The sequence below is a fragment of the Clarias gariepinus genome, chromosome 22 (assembly GCF_024256425.1).
Source record: "Clarias gariepinus isolate MV-2021 ecotype Netherlands chromosome 22, CGAR_prim_01v2, whole genome shotgun sequence".
NCBI classification, from domain to species: domain Eukaryota; kingdom Metazoa; phylum Chordata; class Actinopteri; order Siluriformes; family Clariidae; genus Clarias; species Clarias gariepinus.
Window position 1 is genome coordinate 16,602,282 of NC_071121.1, and position 27,102 is coordinate 16,629,383.

The 27,102-nt window shown below is 38.8% G+C and overlaps 1 protein-coding gene across 4 annotated transcripts in view; it reads right to left on the reverse strand.

Annotated features, from left to right (window-relative positions):
- tns2a (tensin 2a) overlaps positions 1-24,976 on the reverse strand; it is a 47,100-nt gene extending 22,124 nt beyond the window's left edge. For 2 of the 4 annotated variants that reach the window (XM_053482615.1, XM_053482614.1), the window contains exons 1-3: positions 24,622-24,975; positions 8,794-8,899; positions 8,576-8,613 (exon numbers count right to left, since the gene is read on the reverse strand). In XM_053482615.1, coding sequence (XP_053338590.1) covers positions 8,576-8,613; positions 8,794-8,899; positions 24,622-24,735 — 258 coding nt within the window. In that variant the 5' untranslated portion in view covers positions 24,736-24,975. Of the gene's footprint in view, positions 1-8,575; positions 8,614-8,793; positions 8,900-17,592; positions 17,723-24,621 lie in introns of those variants that run through there. The other 2 variants (XM_053482616.1, XM_053482617.1) reach the window with 2 other exon arrangements.
- Between the last annotated feature and the right edge of the window lie 2,126 nt (positions 24,977-27,102).

Here is a 27,102-nt window from a genome sequence, read left to right on the forward strand (position 1 = left end):
TTCACTCCTCCTCCGAAACAGCTGTTTTAGTGTTTATGTAAATGAGCTACTGCTGAACCATGCCCCACAGAGAAAAGCAGCTAGAGATGAGCTAGGTAGTCCTGAGCCACAAGCCAGGAGTGAATATCATCTTATATGAGGTCACATTAGGGGTGTGTGTGTGGGGAGGGGGATCTAATTTTACTCTGCTAACTTCAAAAATGGGAAAAGCAAAAGCAGGGTATGTTTTTTTTGCTCAATTCTCTTTGTTTTTAATCACACAAACACACACACACACACACACACACACACACACACACACACACACACACACACACACACACACACACACACACAATGGAGACCCATTTAACCCTGTAAGACCCAAATATAGAAAAAAACTAGCAAAAAATTTTTTGACCTCTCAGATATTGTTTTAGGAGGCCTCTGATGTAGGAATTAAAGATTTTTCACATTTTTTATTTTCTAGTAAGTTTTTAGGGAAATGTTGTAATATTGCAACGTTGGGCCTAGTTGTGAGCAGAATGTCTGTATTTGTACTCACTTTGCCTGAACTGGTATACAGAACATTTAAGCATTTATTTGCAGGGTTGTTCACTTATTTAGCCCCATAGCAGTATATATCATAAGTAATAATCACACAACAATCATATTTTTTATGAATAAGCATTTATTAATAACATTTTTGGAAAAAATTATTTGGTCACATTCAGTGTGGTTTGAATAAATGTGTTTATTTGCAGTGATAATCCCTAAGACAGTTCTTTTCATCTGAGAAGCACAGACGAACATTGCACTTGCTACACAGTGTGTTTGTGTATCCATTGTTGCAGTGTCTGCAGCGACCTCTCTTTGTCTTTACTGGGAAATGTGCAATCATGTCTTTGCGTACATCCAGTGGGGGGTGGTCCGATGACCTCTTGGCTGGGGGACTCACATCTGATGAGGATGGTCTCTTCTGAGGATCCAAAGGGCTCCCTGATGCCACTGTCTTCCTTGAAGATGGTCGCCCTCTCTTGGGTGATGTGTTGTGCGTGTTCACCAGGATGAGAGAGGATGCAAGTTGTGCCTGAAACTGTCGCCTGTTCAGTATCTCTTTCTTAGTCATCTTCAGAGCTTTACAGTCCCGCTTGTAAAGGAGCCAGCCGTTAATTACAGCAAGGATGATGGTGTGCCAGAAGATGTAAATGTACCAGCGGTGAGATTTCATGGGAAACTTGTACTTGGCAGCAAATGAGTCCAACAAATCCACACCCCCCATGTGTTTGTTGTAGGTACCAACAATGTAAGGCCTCTCAACATCAATGATGGTTTTAGTGGCTTTGTCCCACCGCTGAATTTTCTGCACAGGTTCTGGTCCAGCAAAGGATGACACAAGTGTGACCGCTCTGTTGTCATACCATTTGACAGCACAAATGTTGTGGTTCCCCTCCACTCTGACATCAAAGCTTCCTCTCCCCTTTTTCTTCAAGCTCTTCTCATCTTCAAGGTTGCAGTTGGGTAGACGTACCTGCCTCGCTGTTCCCACATAATGAATTCCATGCTCAAGAAGCTTGACCACGAGTGGGACACAGGTGAAGTAGTTGTCTGCGTAGATCTTGTAGTTTTGACCCTTTGGAAGTGTGGAGGCGAGCTTTATCACAACATCACCTGACAGTCCAAGTGGTTTTCTTTGTCCATTTCACCTACATCCTCATTCTCTAAATCACTTGCATCAGTGTCATCCAAGTCCATTTCAAAATCACTCTCTCCATTTTGGACTGCAGCAATCACATCCTGCACACTGAATAGATGACCTTTCTGTATTGGTGGCATTCTGAAACTGAAAAGGTTTGGAAAAATGTAATTAAATATGTGAATAACACATATAGGTCTTTTATTGTAGCAGATAAACAAAGAATAGACAGGGTGGTAGACCATGTATCAAGGGTAGAGAGCTAAGTATTATCCATCAAAGTATAACCATTTCAATGCAAATGCTGATCAAAATTCCACTACATTCAAACAATGCTGTCTAATTGGCCTATTATAGTCTACTTATCATACTAAAAGGGACACATGCATCCCCCCAGAGCACTAACAGGTTCACATTCAAGACCACTCACACCTGTCCCTAAACAATGCAACAGGCTACCACTCTGACCCAACGTTGTAGAATTACAACATAGACATAATAACCTCTAAATCAAATTTTATCAATGTTTTCTAAAATAACTAAATATGTATATGTTCTAGACATTGTAATAAACATAGAAAAAAATATTTTAGAGATTTTACTTACTTAAATCTTGACAAATCCAGGCGTGCAAAAACAGGAGATCAGCTCAATGCGAAGTTTGCAAGTAGAGTAAGTTCACGGCAAGATGACCAGACCTATAAACACTTTTTCCATCCAATAGCATCATGAGTACAAACAATAGGACCCATTAAATATGTAAATGTGGTTTTGAGGAAAAAAAAACATTTGCTGGCCTTTTTTTAGAATTGTTAAAAGTGATGTTGTAATTCTGCAACAGTGGGCTTTACAGGGTTAAAAAGTCCAAAAATAAGTCTCTTTAAAAACTGTCATGTATAATCCTAAACCATATTTTATTTCAGACAGGGTTCCTCACACAACCTTTTTAGGAAGCCAGGAACAAATCAACTTATAACAGCAGTCTATTCACTTTTTTTTTTTTTATTACTGAAAGTAAATCCACACAACCAACAATGAAGACAGCTCAAGATTTATTTAGCATTTGAACCTAACTGAACTATGAAGCACTTAATGAGATGATTTAAGTAGTGTTCTGCAAAACAATTCTTGGATCTAGTGTTCAAATGTATCTGATCTGTTTGAAACTTGTTGCAAACACATTCAGAATATTCATTGAGCTAAATAACACAGGTGAATTAGTGGCTACACTGTAACCCATTTGCAAAACTACACGACATGAGCTATCCACATTCTAATCTCAACATACACACTGATGTATGTAACGTCTCCCCCTTGCATGTCAGTGCATGTGCTGATAATCTCTTACTTGCTTACACAATTATCACAGCGTTTAGTACATTCCGACCTTTGTGACCGGCTGGATCAAAGCGTACAGAGGATCATCAGCTCAATTAGACCTGACAAATGTCTAACTCCCGTTCAGTTTAATCAGCATGTCTATGACCCCGCACCCCCCAGACACACTGTAAATTACATTACAAACATGCACTGTAGTCATGGTAGTTATTGGAAATGATGTACTTCCAGCCTGGCCGATCCAACTGCTGCCACCACAGGAAATGAGGATCTTTTTTTATGTGCCAGTGGAGGAAATGTTCCATCCTCCCCCATACATTGTTCGCTACAGCTGTGACATTCCCTAATCTTTTGTCCTTGAGTACATGAACTCCTTAAAACACGAAAACATAGGCTGATGTGATTTAGAATTCATGACGCAGGGTTCTCTCTTAAAAAAAAAAAAGCGTACAACAGTGATGTATTTTATTTATTATTCCTACTATGACTCTCGGTTTGGCTCTAAAGCTACTTTTTAACTTTTTTCCTTTCTTGTTCTTGTAAATTGTGGGCTTCACTGTGGGCCCTTCGGTGTTTATGGTCAGGTTACAACTTAACTCAAAAGTTGAAAGTCGTAGGCTTAGGGTAACATCAGTTTAGAGCTCTGTGTGTTTGATCTACACCGTGAAGGAAATGTTAAGACACCTACACGAAAGCTTGTCCTGTCTTTCTTGAGCAACAAGCTAGCCAGATAACGTTAGATAATATATGTGATAATCATAACATCTGTGGTGCATTTATCTTCTCAAAACCACAATCTTTGTAGCAGACGAGCTATGGTATTTTATTTACTGCTGACAACTTGAACAGTCATGTTGATATAAGGGTAGAACCCCTTCCTGACTTCCTTCTTTCCATTCCAGAGGTTTAAACTTCTATCAGCTATGAACTGTAGGTTAAGGCAGATATCTTTACTGCAAACATACAGATTCACAGCAAAGTAAAGCTCCTGAATACCAGGGTGCCGTGTTCATTTACAAACGCCCAGATGCTAGATTTTAATCATAGATGAGATGTTTCATTATTCTTGCTACTCTGAGATACGCTGTACAATGTAAAGGTAGTGAATGATCTACTTCTTTCTGGTGATTCTGGTTCCTTGTCTATACTGCTGCTACTTGATCTCAGCTCTGCCTTCGATACTGTCTCCCATGATTTGCTTATTTCTCGTCTCTCTGGTCTAGGTATCTCTGGTACTGCTCCTTCTTGGTTTTCTTCCAATCTCTCAGATAGACAATTTTATATTTCTGTTCTGGGGATCTGTTCTTGGCCCACTATTATTCACAATTTACATAATCCCACTCCTTCAACGCCATGGTCTTAACTATCACTTTTATGCTGACGACATTTAACTTTAGTCTATCTGTACACCTTCTCCTTCTGCCCAAATTGACAAAATCTCTGCTTGCGTGAAGGACATTAGAGATTGGCTTAACTTAAACTTTCTGAAACTTAACATGGACAAAACTGAAATAATTTCCATCGGAACCCCAGCACTCACCAGCAACATCTCCACCAATTTCACCTGTGAGATTGCTGGCTCTTACATCAAAACATCTACTTCTGTCAAAAAATTTGGAGTAATCTTTGACTCCGCACTCAACTTTCAGCCTCACATTAAATCTGTCACTAAATCTGCATTCTTTCATTTACGACACAATTGCCCAACTGCATCCATTCATCAGTACCAAAGATGCTGAAACTCTCATCCATGATTCGTCTCATCACGCGTTGATTTCTGTAATGCTCTTTTAATTGTTCTACCTGCCAGCTCCATCTCCAGATTACAATATATTCAAAACTCTGTGGCTAGAATACTCACTCATACCAAACGCTCTGCTCATATAACCCTAATCCTGTCTGATCTCCATTGGCTCCCAGTTGTTTACCGTATCGAATTCAAAATTCTTCTCCTTGTTTTCAAATCTATACATGTCTTAGCTCCCACTTACCTTTTTAAACTGCTCGCCCCCTACATTCTGACCCGTTCATTACGCTTCTCCGATTCTGTTAACAACATCTCCATATTTAAATCTCTACTCAAAACTCATTTGTTTTCAGATGTTACACTTGAATCCACCTGTCCTCTACATGTTTTTTTTTTCCTTTCTCCATTGTAAAGTGTCCTTGAGCTCTGGAAAGGCACTATATAAATAAAAATTATTATTACATTCAGCGTTTAGTACATTCCGACCTTTGTTACCAGCTGGATCAAAGCGTACAGAGGATCATCAGCTCAATTAGACCTGACAAATGTCTAACTCCCGTTCAGTTTAATCAGCATGGATATAAAATACATTTTTGATGTCTGCTCTATAAACTCTACACATGAGTTTCTTTGCTGTTAAATTGCAGGGCCAGGGGTAGCTTAGTTAAGGGTAGTTAAGGGATTAGGACTATGGTTCAGAAGATCCCAGGTTCAAACCCCACAACCACCAAGTTGCCACTGTTGGGCCCCTGAGCAAGGCCCTTAACCCTCAACTGCACAGATGTGTAACGAGATAAAAAAAAAAAAAAAAAGTCGCTCTGGATAAGAATGGCCGCTACATGTAAATGAGACAAATGTACCATGGCCAAGACTTTTCTCACACGATTACACAAAAATATAGCCTAAAGGAAGAACAAAGGCAATTCCTGATTCTATTTTTGGCCTCAGGAAGCAGCTTTTAAGAAAAACAGCACACAGAACAAGAGCGAGGAAGAGAAGATATTTCCAGTGTCTTGATCTATAAGCCATTGGCCAATGGTGCTTGTGGTTAGACGATCCTTACTGCTCACTGAATTGTTTGCAGACACACCTTAAAAGTGTCTGATGGGAAAATCTGGATGAATTTATCAGAAACACGCTTACATAAATAAAAAGAATTTACCCCTGACTGAGCACATGAGTCACTCGAGACAAACTGCAGCCAGCAAGGAACCAGCGGAGGGTGGTCTTTATAGCCAAACAAATTTGGCTTAAGAAAATTAAGAGTACTGCTAACAAAACTAAGTTACTCATCTTCTACCGCTTTATACTGTATCCAGGGTCGCAGGGGGCCTGGAGGCTATTCCAGGAGGCAGGGTGCCAATCCATCACAGGGCACACACACATACATTCACACAAACACGGGCAATTTGGGAACGCCAATTAGCCTAATCTGCATGTCTTCGGACTGTGGGAGGAAACCCGAAGGACCTGGTGAAAACCGACCAAGCACGAGGAAGAACATACAAACAGAGACAAGAAACAAACCTGGCCAGGAATCAAACCCAGACCCTAAAGGTGCAAGACGACAGTGCCAACCACTAGAACCACCATGCCACCTGCTAACAATACTGCATTATTTAAATTAGAATCACTGGCTTCAGGCACTTTTTGTGGTATATCCAGTACGAAAGTATTTTAAAGTACATTATTAATTTGGGTGTTCTTGAGCCAATAAAACATGCAGGGAAGGTATGAAACCCCCCATTATATGTTACTATTATAACCATGATCTAGATGTCATGATAGACTGCATAATGAACGATTTTTCAGAACTTTCCGTTCTTTACCAGAAAAAGATGTCACACATACACATATAAACTAAAACAGGATAAATTTATGGGTGAGATCAAGTTATAACTGAGATCACTAAGCTAATATATTTTTTTATTGATGCTTCAATGCTGCAGCGTAGTCATTGGCACAGTACAGAATTGTAATTCTCAGCAGAAGTGGGGGTAGAAGGCTAAAACTTTTATTAGAACTGGCTTCTGCATCTTCTGTGAAACATCCTCGCTACTTCCATCTCTAAATTTCTGCTAAATTAAAATGACTGCCATCCCTGCTCATGGAACATCATAAATCATTTGTTGTAAATTGCTCTAATGCATACCTCAGATCTGTTTTACATTCTTGTAGGCCAGTAGGGAAAACGGATGAACAGTCAGATCAAATCACTTGTCAGGGAACGGCAGATTGCCTAACGCTCGCCAGAGCAACAGGGAAGAGCTGACTCTCGTCCAAATGGATCTTTGGTTTCTCATGAGGGAGGACTGCAGTCACAGCGCGCTTAGGGCTGCACAGCTTCAGCGCATTGGCAATAGCAATCATGACTAAAGATATTAAACAAAGACCTCTTCAGTTCAAACATGTGGAAATTATAATGACTTAGCACTAGACTTAATGTTAGCAGCCTTTAAGCCATCTGGCACTGCTATTAATAGTTTATGTTGAGCCAAGCCAGCGTTCAAGTATCCTATTTTTTAATGCGTGTTGTCCCCGAAAAAGGCCGTGGAGACTTTGATCTTGTCACTGGCATTGAGAATATGCCAAGCTCCTTTGTGGCTTCTAAGCCAGGTGGAGTGAAATGGTTTTCAAAAGCATCCCTTTTGTTCAGGCTCAAAGCCAAGGTGTTGAAAGCTGGAGTGGGAGCGCGGGTGGCATAGAGCAGATAAGGGACTGAAAAGGTATTGACTCAGTTCCTGATAGCTGCCCTGTGGGACAGAGACAGTGTTTCTCGTCAAGCACTTCCAATCATTACAGAATGGCAGAAAAATTGTGACTCCCTGTTGCACTTCTATAGAAGGCTTTAAATTGTGTTAAACTGGCATACATACACAAGCAGGACACAGAGGTCAGGAATGACGCCATGCATGTCTACAGAAAGTTGAGACTTCCATAGTATTGGACACAGTCTAAAGTGTTACATGGTATGTAAATGATAAAGCATATTATGATCAGGAGAAAGTAAAGATTATCTTTAGGTGAATTTTATCCCCAAAATAAGGCTCATCTCATCAAAAGCTGTGGACACTTAATACATTTCAGGGTCAAAACAAAGAACCTTGGATCTTGGTGCCAGAATGATGTATGAATGGACAGTGTCTTTCTGGCATTAGACAGACTGACATGTCGTCCTGTCAAAGAGGATTTACATCTGTAATTATGTGACATTCTACTGTTTTGTGAGTCATTACTGTGAAGCATTCCTAAAACTAGAAATGTTTCTTTATGCTCATACAGAAACTTCTGCAAAAAAAAAAAAAGAAAAAAGAAAAAAGAAAAAAAAAGAAAAAAGAATGCATTAAGGGATTTCTAACTCTTCGGCCCTTATTAACCATCTGATTAATCTACATTAACGGCTTCCAACTAATGATTTAGTTCTTGCATAGGATGCTGCTGGCTTCTATAGGTCTAACATTGCAATGTCTGCCAGGTCAGCCGACGGGTAGAGCAGGCATTCAGTGCCTTGTCAATAAGCCATTCACGAGTGGAGCATGTGGCTGGGGTGCGGCTGCCCCAACACACAGAGGCCTTCAGAGAGCAAGAGAAAGAGCGACAGAGAGAGCGAAACAGCGACAGAGAGAGAGAGAGAGAGAGAAGGAGAGAGAAGGAGAGAGAGCGAGAGAGAGAGAGAGAGAGAGAGAGAGAGAGACAGACTAGAAGAACTGAGATGAAATTTAACTAATCTTTGTATTAAGCTACCCAGGACTTTACATTTACAACATTATGGGTATGATGGATTATGGGAAATTGTAAATGCAGCATATCCTTACCTTACTTTCACATTTCTTGTGAGTGGCTGTTTTGCAGACTATAGATGACACAGAACAAAATATACAGATTTAAGAAATAAAAAAACACAAAAGCGAATTTCATGAGGCTTCTCTGAGCCATGCAATGAGTAAACACTGTTTAACATGAAACATTTTTTCTAAAAAGCAATTAATAAATTTTAATGAACTAAAAGTTAGAGCAATGAGAAGAGACTCACCTCGGCAGAAAGATCCCAGGCTTTCTATATTTTGCTTGCACACCCCACACTGGCGCTTCTTCTTAAAAGTTTTCTCCTTAAACTCATGGGGCTCGCCCTTCCCTCCCTAAAGAAAACAGACCCCAGACAATGAGAAACTACAAAAAGAAACAGCAGACATCCATCTAAGTACTGTACCTTTTTTTTTCCTTATCATATTCATCATTTTCTCACATTTTAGTTTGTACTGTACTTCTAATCTAACCAGGTCCCTTTCCTGCCTTTGTGTAGAGTGTCTCATCTTTCCAAGTCCAGTATGAAGACAAAACCTTCGCATAATACTTAATCTCGAGTGACACACCATGTCTTAAGAGACGCTACACTATTGGAGAACAGAGGATAACTTCTCTCTCAACCATTTCAGTCATCCCTGTTGCCTTGCCTATTTTAGCACTGATAATCCCCCTTCAACTCCCACGCACATTTTGTTTCATATTGAGATAAAATGAACACAGTTGAAGTGTTAAGGCTGTATGTCCACGAACATTTTGCATTGTTCTCTGCAGCATGTGTGATGTCTGAGCTGAGGAGAATAAAATCAGCTTTGTGTAAAGCTGTGTGTTTTTCCGTATGGCAGTAGAGGTAGAAGGAGCTCGTTTCCACTCTCAGCCTCCAGAGCTGGGCACTGTTTGGACAGCTGTCAGGAGACGCACTGCATGCCCACTGGATGCCACACAGTTCTGTATTGTAGATTTGCAAAGCTTGGCAGCTTTCACTCAATGACACACCCACACAGTAGTGGCTTGAACATATGGGTGGAATTTTATGTCTTCTTGTCTTCTACACTGCGCAAAACACCAACACGCACCGATCTACCACATCAGGGCTGGGTAATATAGCATAATTATCATACACCTCCTAACATCTGTGCCACTTTAGATAAACTATGCCTCAAACAAAGATGGTGGAAAATAAAAACGATTCAGTTATTATGATTCATGTATCGCCACACTGTCTTCAAATATATATATATTTTTAATACTTAATGTATGTATGTTAAAATGGATTATATGTATTTTTGCATTATACATTGCGTAAATTTTTTTTTCATTCCCTTGTAATCCTAAACTATTCAACGCGGCATCCTGTGTGATAATTATTTGTGAAGTTTTTTTAGGATTGTAACAAAATAAAAAATAAAAAAATGTTATGTAAATAATAATAATAATAATAATAATAATAATAATAATGTTAAACCATGACTATGAAAATGAAATCTGTGTGATACATTTTTTTTATTATTTGTGCTGTTTTGGTTCACTATAAAGTCCTGATTAAGGGGTTGACATTTGTGGGAACTTAATTTTAGAACATTTAGGATTAACATAAAAAAGAACTACAATAATAACCCTGATTAAGTTGTGTGTGATAGATAATATGTTGTGTACAAATTGCATTTTTTGGTTATTAATATAAAAGAATCTTCTTTTGGCTCAGGATACTATAAATGAAATGCAGAGCCTAGATAAAGGCACTGGACATCAGGTCTTTATATAAGAAGAAAAGAATGTGGAAAAAATCCAGCTTGAATCCACACAGTTGAACGCTTACTGAATAAACACTGATAGGCCATGTGCTCTGCTCTCTATAAATCCCCCATCTCTCTCAACAATAGCACTGCAGCTGAAAGAGTGATATTAAAAACTCTGCACAAAGTGAGACTACTTATGGGCAGAAAAGGGATAAGATCAGCTCTGCCAGACGGCACTGATCAGCTCTCCAGCTCCTCCAGGAGTGATAACAAAGCAGTCTTAAAAGCCTGCTTTGCCTTTTACATTTTTCCCTTTAATTTTAAATAGAATAATATTGATTTAGGTTTGAAACAGACTATGCATTCTCTCCTGACTGCTTTTTTTAAATAATCCAAATCCAACAAGTCAACTCAGAAACTCAAACGAATATCAATATATAATAAGTATACGTGTTAGATGTCTGTAGTATATCTTACACAACACTGTGAGGGTGATTGAAATGGGTAGCTTGGACTTACAGTCACACTTTTCTAGTATTTCCTATAATAGTGTTACAAAACAAAATATGAGCTTAAAATACTTTTGTTCAAGTAGAATAATTGAACGTGTTTATTTCCAGAAAGACAATTCAAATTGTATTCAAATCCCATTATTTACCAATAGAATAGAAATAGAAAACATACAGCTTGAAATTGTGACAAGAAAAAAAGTCTAGGTTCTAATTTATCTATAATAAACTTATATATATAATATATTATATAACAAACTTATTATATAATAAATTGATCTAGAAGAAATACTAGATCAATCTGGCTGTGTAAGATATTTTGCCTTGCTAAGATGTCAAACAGTATTATTAGAGTCGTCTCTCACTAACTTCACCCCCACACGGTCTCACTGAATTCACTCAGGTGTGGTTCAGCACATAAAAAAAGCTTCTTACCTTCAAAATAGAAAGCTCACAAGGGTCCCACCAGCCCCTGAGAAAAAACGATTATTAGACTAACACATGACTACAGTCCATCACTAGCTACCTGTACAGCTTGAACACACCCCCTGACCACACCCCCACTTACACTTCTCTGTTAATCTTATCCAGCCAACTCGCTGAGGTGTGACCCTCTCTAAACTGCCCAGCCAGTGGTGTGCTGACAGTACCGTACTGGGCATGGACTTCTCACTGGATCTGAAGCTCAAACAAACGACAGCCTGTTCGCATAATTTTAGCCACACAGGGCATGAGCCAAAGGCCCTTAGTCAAAAGATGGCCTTTAAGAGCGAGGACCCTCCCCTTCCTCGCTTCACTTCAAGCCCAAATGAAAGAACAGAGGAGGAATTGAAAAGCGCAAAAGGACAATCTGGGCACATGTGTAGAAATAGACACCATAGGCAGATGCAGTGGGTGAAGAGAAAATGTTCTTCCGTACTGTCATTACGTTTTCCTTTGCTTTAGCATTGGTTAAGATTTACTGTGTAGACTTTTGGACGCCTTGTTCAATGACAAGCACTCTCATCTATCCACTGTTCCTGGTGAACAGAACTAAGCATGAAGAATTGGTAATATATGACAGTGTTCAATTCCTCTGAGACCTGACACTGCTGCAATTCTCAAGGAACGGAGCATGAGCACAATCCAGAACCCCAATGTTTATTCTGTAAGAGACTATACAGTAAGTGGTGTTTAGTTCAGTTTCATCTTGATTGCTCTCTTGTGGGCTTCGCCTTTGTGATGCCCCCTTTCATTATGCCCAAAAGCAAATCATTAGGCGACATCTAGGTGTGTGTGTGTGTGTGTGTGTGTGTGTGCGTGTGCTGGTGTACCCCCAATTTTAGCCTCAATGAATCAGTGTGTCCCAACAGGGTGGGACAGTCAAAAGAAGGAACTGACTGTATATTTGTATGTGTATGTGTTAGAGCATTGGGTGGACATGGCCTATGTGTGTAGGGTGGGACAGGCAGTAGGGGAACAGAGACTGCCTGTTCCAGAGATGAGGTCAGCACAGCACTGTTACAAGTTTCCTGCCTTCACGTCCTCTTAACCTTCCTAACACATCACGCAAGTTTTCATGCAAATGGCTCTTTATAAACAAAAGAACATCTATTACACATTTCAGATTAAACATCTGACCATTACACAAGGTTTCCTGAGAACAGATCATGGCTCATGCCTGTGCAGATTTTGTAATGTAAGATTACTGTTGTAGCAGCAATACCAGTGGTTCAACCCAAGAATTCACTTTTCTAATAAGAGTCTGTTCCTCTTTACTCTCCATTTGAATCACTACTACTTTCATTTTTTCCCCTCTCTACATCCAACTGATTGCACATCCTTTCAGAAAATACCTTTTTTTTGGCCCGTTGTGTAGCGCAACAATACATTTAGAGTTTATTATGTAATTTCATACTAAGATGTGATTTTATTCATTTTGGCTTTCCTCATTTCTGTTACTTGCTTATACACTAAGCTGTAATTCACTCTGAACAGTTAAACCTGGCCTATTTGAGTTAAGTAGTGATATTTTATAATGTACATGCATGTAGTTGAGGCTGAATAACGTGTGGCATCTTTCACTTATGTAGATCACTACAGGCCTGAATGATAGTATTGAATTGATAGTATTTGTTTTAATCAAATCTAACTTGTGGGATAAACCTATAATCTTTACACTAATGCACAGTAAACAAGGAACCATCTCTGAACTGATCATTACTTTGCAGACATCATGTTCTCTTATCAGGTTGCACTGTCGCTGCACTGTAAACTGTCTGACCTGTGTCATGTCCGACTGCACACACTAATCACACACGGGCTATTAGAAGTGGCTTTTTTATCAAGGAAGGACTCAGAGGACACAATGTTATCAGCTTACCGAATATAAAGCTTTCGCTTTTCCTGGAGATCATAATGAAGACTGGAGACTTTGAGACTGCATGCAGCAGGAAACATAGATCAGACTAACCAGCAAACACACAACCCAGATCCCAGATGTACAAAAATACCTGCGCGCATGAACAGTTGTGCCAAGCTATTGTTTATGACATCCTATTACTGAATGACTAAAGACACCTGGCCCTTTATCTGTCCTAATTTCACTGCATTTATAATACTGTACGCACTCAAAACTCATTATTCTTTTTCTATTAAATGAGCTTTTTGTTAAAACCAGAAACATGACATATTCAAGAAAACAATGTTTGTTATGCTGCAGTGGGAATTTGGTAGCGTAGGTCCAATTGTCTACCTAGAGGTCAGAGTCACTGCAAAACAACACACAAAGGTTTTCTGACTGATCGACTTTAACCTATAATGAAATGCTTCTATCCTGTCAGGAGTGGTCACGTGCAGAAAGACCTTCCCTCATCCACAGAAAACAATGTGCCACTTGAACATTTATGGCCAGATGTGTAAGACTGTGCTTTTCAATATCGTCAAATCACAGCCGAGCCACATTGCAGTTGTTCTGTTTAGATAGTTTTTCCTTCCTTTAATTTGTGATGAATCCATTTTCTTTTACAGATGTTATTCTAACAATGTCATTAGGATTGCCTGATATGAAAGCTATTTTCACTGTTACTGATATACAGTCATAAATGCTGCTATTCTCACCACACCGGCAGCAAGCATGTTCACAACAGCATGTGAATTTCCCTTTTGCTAAACAGCTGTTTTTTCGTGAAGTAATTTTTGTACAGACACTACACAGGATTCTCTTCAAACGTTAATTATAGTAGAAGAGTCAATCCTTTGAGTGGCATTTTAGTAAATTCACAGTGTTACACGACTGCGCTGTACAGCAAGGGCGAGAAGGGGTTTAGAAAATAATCTGTTTGCTGTAAATGACTATTTGAATACAGGCTGTGTATTTAGCAACATGATGAAATGCCACAGTCTTTATAAAATGGCTACTGTATTCAGATAGAGTCATTTTCCACAACCAGCTGAAGCATTTCAGGAACTCCTAATAACCCATAATGCTGGCTAACTGACAAATTCCAGGAGAATTAGCTTCCTTCGGTTCCTCTTTCTTATTAATTGTCGGATTTTATTTTTTATGAAACGGCCATGAAATAATCAAAAGCAGAGCTAACATGTGGCAGTCTTACCTGTATAAATATCAAAGTAAACACTGTACCTGAAAATTAAAACAGTTTCTTTCTTTGCCACTTCAGTAAAATTATTCAGTTCTATATTGCCTTTTATATTTAAGTTTTTTCTTGTTGGTTCCATTAAACAGTGGAGGCTACTATATGGCTATTATACAGATTCATATAATACTGATAAAAGCTGATTGATCTTTGGTGATTGTGCCACCCTTACCTTTATGTCTACCTGAAGAGTCTAATGCAGCAGCACTACTCATTGTTCAGCACTGCAGTATCACTACTTACCTGTTCTTGCTAATAAAACAGATAAGCTTAGATAGATAACTCATGGTAAAACTGATAACTCCTGCCCTAACACTGCCAACAGCACCATCATGCTTATAGTCTTGTGTACTGTATCACTGATTACCTAAGCCTTTATTGTGACTAAACACAAGTCTCTCATATACAGTAGTTGATTGCATTTTGGAACTTACAGTCTGGTTGCTATCCTCACTATGTCTATCTTGGACTTCGGATTACTATGATAGTGAATGGCACTGGTAAATGACCATTGAGAAAGAAGCTCTAACACTTTTGTGTTGCGTTCTCGCAACAAAACCTGACGTTTATCACTTGTGCTTGAGATCCACACAAACTGTTCAGCAACATTAAACTGTTCCTCTGTGATATCAGTACGGCAAACATCCAGTAACATTTTACTGGGATAATGAAAATAAAGCAACAACCAAAACATTGTACAAGCACCAGATTTTTAACCACATCACAAATATTATGCAATAGACAAATACTGTACATGTTTATACACTGCTTGGCCAATTGGCCTGAATCAAGCAAAAAAAAAAAATCATAATAGGATTTAAAATTACTGGAATTGTGAAGTGTCCAATGCATCATTTGAAAAAAATAAAAAAACAATAAAAAAACATCATGACTAAAAAATACTTTAACACTTGGTAAAGCAACATCATTTTACACATGCACACACCGTGATGAGACATGAACCTAAACTGTGTGGCCATAATAAAACTTAATAAATAACCATAATAAAACCAATTATTAGTGAAGCTGATTAGAAAAAGAGGCTTCAATTTTCCTTGAAGCAAACGGTCATGTGGTCTGTAGAACCCAGATTGTACAGTACAGTATGTACTGTAGGTCTTAAATGTACATCAATATTTGGGAGGTGTAAAAACGTATGCCTATACTATGCACAATAATATGTCAGATAACACAAGATATGCCATTGAGGGTCATTAAAAACTTGTGTTTTTAAGGTCTGCCTTTGCCCACTGGAGGTGTTTTAAATTAGTGCCAGTCTTTCCGAGTAATGATTAGAGGCTCGAGACAGAGCAACAGAGAGAGAGAGAGGTCACATGTACACTGATTTGTCCTTCATATCCGCACAGAGCGTGAAATTAAAGCGTCTCCAGTGAAGCGCTTAATAATTTGTGCCCCCAAGCTGCCCTAGTACTAGTGACCAGCAGCCATGTTCCAGATGCCTCCCAATTGGCATAAAGTGCACTACAGGAGGGTCAGAATCCTATATATCCCTTACCCTTTGTAGTGCACATGAAAAACCAGTGGGTAATTTGGGACACTCATTTCTGCCAGGACTCTTTTGAGACTTTTCCAGTAACAGTCCAGTGTACTGCAGCAGAACTGAGAGATGTCAAGAAAAGCAGTTTGGAGGCATTTCCATGTTTCTGCACCACACACAGCAAATTCAAAAACCATTCCCATAACCACAGGGCAGTGGCGGCCGGCCCATAGGGGGCGCTGGGGCACCGCCCTCCCTGATAAGAGGGGCTAAAAATGTAAAATATATTTTTTACAAATTAAGTTTTTAAATTCGGTTTACCCACCAGTATGTGCCTACATGCGATATGAATAACATATACAACATTTCCCACCTAGTGACATTCATTCACCAGTGAATTTCCACAGACAGACTTGTATCGTTCCTGTCATGGGGCGCTGAGAAAAAGCGCCCCTGAGTGCAGCCAAATAGCCAGTCATGTAGCTGTTGCTAGGGTAAATTAATAAATATGCGGCCAATCGGGTTCTCAGAATTTTATGGTCTTGGGGCGCTGGAAATTCTGCCCCAAGCCGCAGAAAATACCGCGAGATTTAAGTTTTTTTTTTCTTTTGAGGCGCGGCCAATCAGAGAGAGGCGCGGTCAATCAGAGTAATGATGGCGAACTTAACGAGCGAAGAGCAGTTTCCACCAAATTCCGTGAGATCCTTATTAATATACCCGTTTTAGACTGTTGGGTTAAATTGCATTTTTAAAACTGTTTTTCTTTGTGTGAACCACTTTGAGATGCAACTTTGCTTAAAGGTGATCCAGCTGATCATACCCTTTGATGTTGATTACTGTATTTGATACTCTCTTAAGAATACATGGCGTATTATACAATGAAAATTTTTTCATTTACTTTATCTGTGAAACTGGTGATTTTGAGGAGGAGATTAAATCATTACTGTTAATTGTAATCATCGTCTGACTGTTGATTTTAATTCTTATATTGGACTAAGCAAAGAAATATTTTGTCACATCAGCCCCACCAGGAAAAATTTTCACCAGCCGCCACTGCCACAGGGGTGTTTCAAATTAACCCAGTCTGACTTCATTACAAGACTAATAAAAGTTTAGGGCGTTATGAAAGCTAAATTACGGTTATGTGAGCTAAACAATCAGCGCGGAGAATCTTCTGGAAAATATAAACGCAGGGTTTTTCTCCCTGTCGCTCAGAGCGCCGGTGGACATTAAAAAAACAAATACTGGACCAGTAACAAGTCCGTTTCCAAACGAGGTTGATTTCTGTAAGCAGTAGTATTTAAAAGACCTCGTTAAAGCTGCGCTCTTGTGATTTTAACACTTCTTACACACAACTGCAACAGCGTCTAATACTCGGTGTTAGAAGGAGCGCGCGCACAAACTCGCCTGTCACTAAGATGCTGATGTTATGGCAACAGATACGACCACTAAAATAAAGTCCACAAACATGGGCAAAAGTCCACAAACAGGGGCAAAATACATCAGACATATACAGACATATAAATATAAATAAAACTATTTATTTTCATCATGCCAGTTGGCTGAAAAAATAAATAAAAATAAAATTTTGACATCTGTCTGCATTTCATTTCAAGCAGAATCTGTATTTTCTAAGAGTCTTACCTTGCTCATGTTGCTCCTTCAAAACAGCACTAAAGTAAGTTTAAAATGGTGGTGTTGAAACACGTTTAATACATCCCCGTTTAGTGTAAACAGTGTACAGGAGCTACTGTTCTACTGACGCTCATGTTTACTTTCGTTCAGACTCCCAGCTCAGGGGGCGGAGCCGCAGCGGAAAACCCTGGATCGGAGTTCTTGAAGCGCACTTTTCTGATTGGCTACATCGCGAAGAAGAATGCGGCACCGATTGGCTGTGATGTGAAAATAGGCGGGTCCAGTTTTTATAGCGCATCAATGGAAGATTGTTCTCATCCTCTGGCGCCTGAGCTGAGCGGATGAACAAGAGCGAATAATAAGAAAGTGGAAAAAAAATATTAATAAGAAAAAAAAAGATCACTTTTAAAGAAATAAGAAAGTTACCATATATAATTGAATACACCTATATCATATACCTATATAATTGGATCTTAAAGACCACCTGATTTATTGTATATTTAAGTTTTTGACTGTAAAAGCTAAAGGTTGGATGACCACATACACCTTTCCAGGATGCACACTAATTATACAATAGGGTAACTTTTATAACAACTTCCTACAAGGAAACATGGAAAAGTTTGCTTGTTTATGAGATGCATGTTTATGGAAAAACTTTGAAAATAAAAGTAATTTTTTAAAAATACAATATAAAACAAACACACTAGTATTTCTGACATTAAGGTAATATGACTGTTTTATAGTTTCTATGCAAGACTGTCATTTTAAAAAACAGCCCACCGACAAGTTGATCAACATTTGCTATGCATTTCTGCTCAAACCAAAGATCAAATTGTGACACCTAGTGGTGAAAAATGTCACCACATAAGTGAAAAATGACTTGAGCCTGTTTAAAATGTCTTCAGTAAAAAGCATTTGACTTAATTTAATATAAAGTAATAATGACAATTTAACATTACTTCAACATATTATTAATTAAATTAAATTATATAGATTCAATGAAAGAATTGGGACTATGTGTTTTACTGTGACAGGCTGTAAAGCGATGAAGTGATAGGTAAAGATCTGGATTTAAAGGTAGATTTAAAAGTAGGTTGTTTATTTAACAGCGTCAGCAGCAACCTCATTTCCCCTCTCATCTGTCCCAACCACTCAGCACTCAGCATCACCAGTATACCAGTACAAAATCATCTGCCTTAAGATCTGTCATCATCTGCACCTGTTTCTCTTACACATGCCTTACGTTAGATGTTTTTAATCCTTGAATGATTCATAGGTCATTGTGCGGCTGAACCAGCAAAAACTTTTCTCTGAAATTGGTTAGGTACGGTAACTGGACTGAAAAAAAAAAAATATTCCAAAATGAGAGCCAAAAAGTCCTTTAGAAAGCCTGTAAGACTATTCCTCTAGACTAAATAAAAAAATAAACGAAATTTTGACACTTTGGAAACAAAACATGAACAAATGAGGGGTGGCTCGGATTTCTGTACAATACTGAATATCAGATAAAATGAATAAGATGAATGATTCATATTGATTATTTGTACAACCCAGACATGTCATCGGCCAAAATGTGAATTTATAAGTATAACCCAGGCCTATTCCAGTTAATATAAACAAGCAAACTGTATATAATCCCTCAAGATATAAAGTGTAATAAATTCCATTGTGGCTAAATCATAGAGAATCAAGTATCTTTAACAGACCTTACACAGATATAGCAGTAAGAGAGCTGTAAAGATGCTAAAGCAAGCTCAAAAGTATCAACTAGCCAAATGTGCTGCGAGCAAATAGTGAAAAAAAAAGAAAAGAAAACGTGAGGTATAGGATGAATCACATATTACGTGGATCAGTGTCTTAGATTGCTGATCAAACAGTTTTCTCTTGGATCCAGGTATCACTGTGAAACTGAAGATGGCTAAAATGACAATTTAGGCATAACAATCCGAAGAAATTCATCACACCCAGTGTTTCCAGGACCTACCATGACCCTGACCAGGATAAAACACTTCCTGAAGATGAACGAATTAACTAAAGACACCAGCAAATTTCAAACAAATTATTATGCCAATATTTTGGAAAAAGCCCTATGAGTTTCATTTTGCAAAGCCTGCTTTTACAATTTGACCTGTGGGCAAGAGAATGGGAAATGGTGGTAAGGAAATAAGAAAAGGGAGAAAAGGTAGGGATCCCAAAAGAGGATATGTGTATAGTGTGATATGTGTCTAGTGCATGGCACATGAGCTAGAAGTCACTGAGAGAGAATGTGAGCACAAACATACAAGTGCCAAAATGAAGCATGTTCCCACTCCTCAAGTCACTGAGCCACGTGGACATAAATTTACAGTATTTACACAACCCCGAGAGTAGGAGGAAAAGGGAAGAGGGTACAAGGAGAAGAAAAAGCCTTTGTTTATTAGAAAGGCTTAGCAAGAATTCAATCCCCTCCCTCTTTTGCTTTTAGCCTTGTCCTTCTTTCCTGTTTCCCCTCTGTTCTCTAGAAGCAAAATGAGTTCAATGTGAAAGAAAACAGGGAGAACAGAGAGATCTAGCCTTGTTGACGATCCCGAGTTGGACAGAGCAAGCAGTTAGGGACGTACTACGCCACAACAATAAGAGTCGACTATGCATCTTGGGTCAGGTGAACTCACATTTCAGTGCTAACGTGTTTCTGTGATGCATATTTTATGACAGAAAACAAGACATTCAGAGTTTTTAACAGCCTTAATGCATAAAAATGACTATATCCCCAAGTGCGAAGAAAATATGGCCCAAAGAGAAAGGACACATTCCGGACACATTCAGTGAGGTAATGTTGCTTTAATGGGTCAAGGAGGCCCAGTGGTGGAATGTCTGAAAGGGGGAATGAAAACATGAGCAAAAAAGGAGGGAGAGAAAGAGAAAGAAAGAGATGAGAACATTTAGACAGAGGAAACGAAGGCGGGAGTCGGGAGAAGAAATGATTGGCTAAGAGAAATGCCAAGCGTTGATCAACTACAGCTGTGGAGTTGGGGGGAGATGAGACTGGGGAGACTGAAAAAAAAGAGGACAAAAAATGCACAGAGGATGACAAAAAATATGAGTGCCACCACTTTTAGGGAAGCCGGTGATTGATGGTAATGTTTACTCTGTATTTCAGGTTGTTGAACCCCGTTCCTCTTGTTTTTTTTTCTTTTTAATGACCATCTCATTCCCAAAACATCTGGATTAAATGCACCACTAAGGAAGGGAATTTTTTTTTTCACGAGTAGCAAAAGAAAGCAAAACAGTTCACAGTGATTTGTTTTTGTGACCTGGGTGGACTGGAGTGGCACTGGGAAACTAGTAAAATTACATCAGTGGTTTTTCTTTTCCTTCCTATATTGCATTCCTGCCCTTCAAATCCCAGCTCCCATTTCCCACACCCACAGTCATTCAATGACACACACACACACACACACACACACTGTTTGTGTGTCTTTCACCTTTTTTCTTCACACACTTTTTTGTGAATTTAAATGATGTAAATCATATTTGCATTTCTCATGGTGGTACACACATCTACTAACCAGCATAACACTCATAAAATCTAAATATATTCCATCTACAGCCCTAAAGGTTTCTTAATAGAACTTTGCAACTGAGTTATTCCTGCCTTAGCGAAGGGTCCAAGGAAAACATTTTAAGCAAGCTCAGTATAATTAAAAACTGGTGTCTTATAGTAGAGTTATATCGCTCTAGAGTAATAGTGAAATGATCAATATTCTATCCATTGGTTATCTCTAATTGGTCAGAAGGTGTTGAATCATTTTATATAAAGGTACAAGTCATGGAGTATTTCTGGCTGCTAGGAAAATGATGTTTTACACACTGCCTGGCCACAAATAAGTCACCAGGGTTAAATTATTAGCCTTCATCAAGTAAAGAAAGCAACTAAGGAGATTACGGGAACTGGATAAAAAAACTGGATTAAAAAACATTTAAAAGCATCAACTTCAAAGCATCAACTTTGTTAAAGAAATGTGCTCAGACTCAACCCTAAACATGAATGACCATGATCGGAGATCACTTAGACACTTGGTGGATTTGTATAATAAAAAATGGACAGTAGAAATCACAGCTATGTTTTACAGAGAACGTCAGAGCATTTCCACATGTACAGAATGTGACGAGAACTCACAGGGTTGGAACTAAACCGCTGTGTGGCCACAAGCAAACTATGATGCTAATTAGTAAAAAAAATGCTTCAGTTTGCTAGGGAGCATAAAGATGGGACTTTCCAGAAATGGAAAAAGGTCATGTGGTCTGATAAGTCCAGACGAACCCTCTCCCAGAACGAAGAGAAAGGAAGCACATACAGTACAGTAGTGTCCACTGTACAGGCCTCTGGAGACAGTGTTATGATCAGGAGTTGCTTCAGTCGGTCAGGTCTAGACTCAGCAATGTTATGTGGCAATAAAATGAAGTCAGCTGATGACCTGAATGTACTGAATGACCAGGTTATCACTAGCATTTTTTTTTTCTCTGATGGCACATTCCAGGACTCAAACTGTGAAAGATTGGATGTGGATGGGATTGAGGGATCCTATGAGGGATTCCATTTCATGATCAAAGCTAAAGAGGTCAAACAAGTGGTAGTGTATTATTGCAGTAATCATAATACATAATTTTCACTAACAGCTAATTTCAACTTGGATGTTAAAACAAACCAAGTTGTTTTCTTTGGATAGACGATTTAGCATTTACAGAATGAGTCTCGGTGACACGGTAGCTTAGTGGTTAGCACTGTCGCCTGGCGTCTGCAGGGTCTGGGTTTAATTTCCCCCTCGGGTCTGTGTGCGTGGAGTTTGCATATTCCCATACTCCCTGTGTTTGCTTGGTTTCCTCTGGGTGCTCTGGTTTTCTCCCAAAGATGCAAGATGCAGATTAGCGTTCCCGAATTGCCCATAGTGTGTTATTGAGTGTGTGTGCATGTGTATGTGTGTGTGCCCTGCGAAGTATTGGCACCCCATCCAGGATGTACCCCACCTCATGCCGTAAGTCTCCTGGGATAGGCTCCAGGCCCCCCCCATGACCCTGTACACATGATAAAGCGGCACGGACAATGAGATGAGGTGAGAATGAGTCTCAGGTGTTAGAACTTAGCAACAGTCAACGAGGTAAAAATACACCTTTAGGCATTTCCTCATGGAAACATCTTCAAAACAGTGGACAGCTTGGTAGCATGACACGCTGCATTTTCTTTGTCTTATTTAATAGAAGAGATAAAAAGCTAATAAGGGAAGGTATTATAATGCAAAAAAAAAGAATGTTTTGTGGATGTGCAAGTAATATGTAAATTGTATATAAAATTGATTCAAAATGTATAAGAGGTAAAATACATTTCAGGCCAGTTTACTTTGGATGGGTAATGCCCTTAACATACCCCAATCTGTTGAGTTTTTATGCAACACTTACAACATTATGCAGTGTAAAAAAAAATATAACATAAAATCTGTAGGCCTCAAAAGTATATGTTTGGTAAAAAGAAAGAATAACAATTGTTACTTCCTCCAAATTGCAGGTAATTTCCATGTTCAAAATAGATTCATAGATTAATTTTAAATCATATGGCCATCTTAAACCTAACAATTTTCATGCATGAGCTTGATGTATAAGATAAAACATACATACAATCACCTCTGTATACAGTACCGTACATATACACGCCCAGTTAACCAGGAATTTTCCGGTGTGGTGGTTTGGCACATGCCTGTGGATTATGGCTGCTATAAACTAGCACTTGTTAAAGGCTTGTCATTCCAACGATATTCCAGAAATACAGCGTAAACCACCCCAACAAAATCCACAGTGAGCCCTGCACTACTGCCTGCCCTCACAAGACTTCAGCTGGGTGTGGGCATCCAATCAGACACATAACTCAACCATCCTACATTTGCTCTCTCTGTTTGCTACCGAACATTACAACAGGAAAGGAAAACATGCTCGGTAAAATGATTCAGTGATCATACATTCATACAGTATAGTTCCAATATTGTGTGCTTGTACTGTAATCACTAAATACAGTAAAACATTTAATAGACTTGTGATGTCTGAACCTTGTTTCATGAACATGTCATGGTTCAATAGAGTCATGGAGTATATATTACTCCTGACATGATCACATGCTGTTTTATGCAATCCCACAGACCTTCTCAGTAATAGTCAATAATCCTAGCGGTATCAAGATGAAAACACGAAATATTATGGTTAGAACGACAGAACTCGAAAGAAACCACAAGCGCGGGTTTTAAAAAAGGAACATAAAAGTGGACAGGCTTGTTATTACATTTTGCTCCTACAAGACTGGGAATAAAGTGATGCGCTTAAGTTTCAGCAAAGGTTCTCAAAGTTATGCGTCTGGGCAAAGACACTAGACCGCAGCACTATGAAATGAGCATGATGGATTAAATCCAATGAGTTACAAAGCGCAGAGGTTTCGAGATCTCTCTCTCTCTCTCTCTCTCTCTCTCAATTTCTACATGCACACACAAACACACAATTTGATTCCCAGGCCTCCTTCACTGGGTCGAATATAAATGTGTCATCATACAGAGGGCTTAACATTCCCACACTACCCAGCGTGTAAATGAGCCTCAGGGAATAGACGATTATACATACATGCACTCTTCTCACACACAGTTTGTTATACTCATCCCCTCTGCGCTTTCACATTGCAGAACTGATATTACACAACCCTATAAGCATTTTCACATGAGTGTGTGTGTATATATATATATATATATATATATATATATATATCATAGACATATATATATATATATGACATATATATATATATATATATATATATATATATATATATATCAAAGATCATTTTAAGAACTTGCGTTACAGTTGCACTGATATAAGAAATGAGAAAGGGAGGAGAATGTATGAAATTCAAATTCAAATTTTATTTAAATAAAATTGAATACATGTATGTGAGTATGTAACGTAGCATCATCTAGAGTGAAAAGAAGCAGCACGTACGTAAGTTCTAGTACTGCTGTAACTCACCTTGGTGAGTCTCATGTTGATCCTGTTGTGTGTCCTCTCCCTGTTCAGAGTCCCTCTGAGCACCTCAGGCTCTGGCTCGTCCCCGCAGCAATCCGTACACAGGGTGCAACCCATATAATAATGCACAAATATATTTCTATAGCACTTTTCTTACATGCAGGACTGTATTACTATTGTACAGAAAAGAAAAAGAAAAAAAAAATAATAATAAAAAAATAAGTAGTGTTCTGGACCTTGCTGGTCCACCCTCACGTCTCCTTCCTCTGTCTTTTGCTTGTGTTTTTCCTCACTACTCTGGGCCAGCTGTTTTTGTCGACTCACTCGAGGCCCTTCCCCTTCTGCTGGCTCTCCTTCTAACAAGCACATACTCATGCACTGGTACACCAGCTCATACTTACTCCTCTGTCCATCCTAAAATAACACACACACGCACACACACACACACACTGCTGCAAATTACCCTTTCGGTCGAATTTTTATCACCACTCAGGCAGTCACACATAAGGTCTGAGTTGAAGTCTGAAAATTATTCATGCACCCACCCCCCAACCGTCCTCAACACACAAACCATTGTATTCAGTCTTTAAACACACACAGGTATATTACTTGCCTCTCTGACTCAAAACATGCTTTCTCTTAAATAAGCGCTGCACACCTGTATTATTCAACCATTCTGACGTTCTCCTTTTTAACACACTGGATTTTTCCAGACTTCACATTTCTCCCATTCCTTGCAATGTCATTCCTTTTTTTTTATTTTTTATTTTATTATCCTCCCAACAGGATATATGTTTCACTCTTTATTTACATAGGGCAATTGTGGTGAGGTTTGAAAAGAAGAAGAAGAAGAAGGAAAAAAAGACAGATATTCCAAAGACAGAAATGGCGAAGCAGACCGCAACAGCAGTGCTTGGGAAAGTGGGAAAGCCACAGCTCCGACTCAGCTGGTATGCATGTTGGCAAGCGCCATTACACAGCCCGGGAACACACAGCCATGTGTAAGTGAGACTGTGAGAGCAAAGAAAGTCCTGTGCTGAACCTCCGGACGCAGCGCTGGATTGTGTTGTGGCCTCACAGAGTAAAACAGCACAGCAGCAAAACACTCAAAACGATCTGGACCAGTCTTTAAAGAGTTTCACATGTTATCAATTCTCATTTCGGTGTGTGTATGTGTGTGTGGAGGGAGGGAAGCATTTCAAAGTGTACCCCATGTAAAGGCAAATTCCATTCATGCCTCTAAAGCCCTGTTGCTTCCATTCCTCCCTCTTTTTTTTCCCTGTATCCCCTCACTCTTTCTTTAACTTCAACACTAAGCTCAAATATTAACAGTTTAATTATTGATCAAATATATTTCAACAAAATAGATGCATGATTTGGGAATGTGCAGTATACAGTATATCCTATCATTGCTTAAGACTTTCAACACCACAATTAATGGATTTTTTTTTTTTTTTGAGTCACAACCTAAATGCAAAGCACTACTGATGGGCTTTAAAGGCAAAAGCTACAACATGCACTAAGCGTGCATGATGGAATTGTTTTACAGAGATCCGAGTGTGTCTTTGTGAATGTATGTTATATACAGTATTGGGGATATATTTAAAATTTGTATATCATAATTTTTTTTGTGAAGTGAAAACATAAACCTACATTCATTACACATGAAGAATTTTTTAAAGGCTTTTTGTTTTAAATTTGATGATTACTGCTCACAGCTCATTGAAATGAAAATCCATAATCTCAAAATATTGTAATATTTCCTAAAAATAATCAACAACTGATTTAAAATACAGAAAAGTCAAACTTCTGAAAAGTAATTCATGCACTCAAATTATTTGTCATTGCTTCGTTTGCATAAATCACTGCATCAGTGTGGCATGGCATGGAATCGATCAGTGTGTAGCACTGCTAAAGTGTTACTAAAGACTTTGATAGCAACCTTTACCTTGTTTTTTATCATTAAGTTGGGTGTTTCTTATCTTCTTCTTGACAACATCAAGGGAGTTGGCTGGCCAATCAATCACAGAAATCAATCAGCCGCTGGGTCCTTGATTTCAAAATAAAACGAACAATTAACTTTCATCTTAAAAGAAGACTTTGGACCACTAAGCAATGGTCAATTTTTTTCTCCTCAGTCCCGGTAAGATGCTTCAACCATGGTCAATGGTTTAGGAGAAGTTTCTGTGCATGGTGGCTCTTGATGCAGTGGCTCCAGCCTCACTACACGCTCTTCCAAGCTCTAGAATTGGCTTTGCTTGACCATCTTCTTAAGGCTTCTTAATCCTTCAATATAGCACTCTTTAAACAGCCAGCCCTTCCAGCAAAGACCTTCTTTGACTTTCCCTCCTTATGGAGGGTGTCAATAATTGTCTTCTGAACAATTTGATTGTCTTCCCCATGATTTGGTACGATGTAGTAAACTAGACCAAGAGATACACAGTATTTATACTCTAGGAATAGAAAGCAATCTTCCCAGGAGTG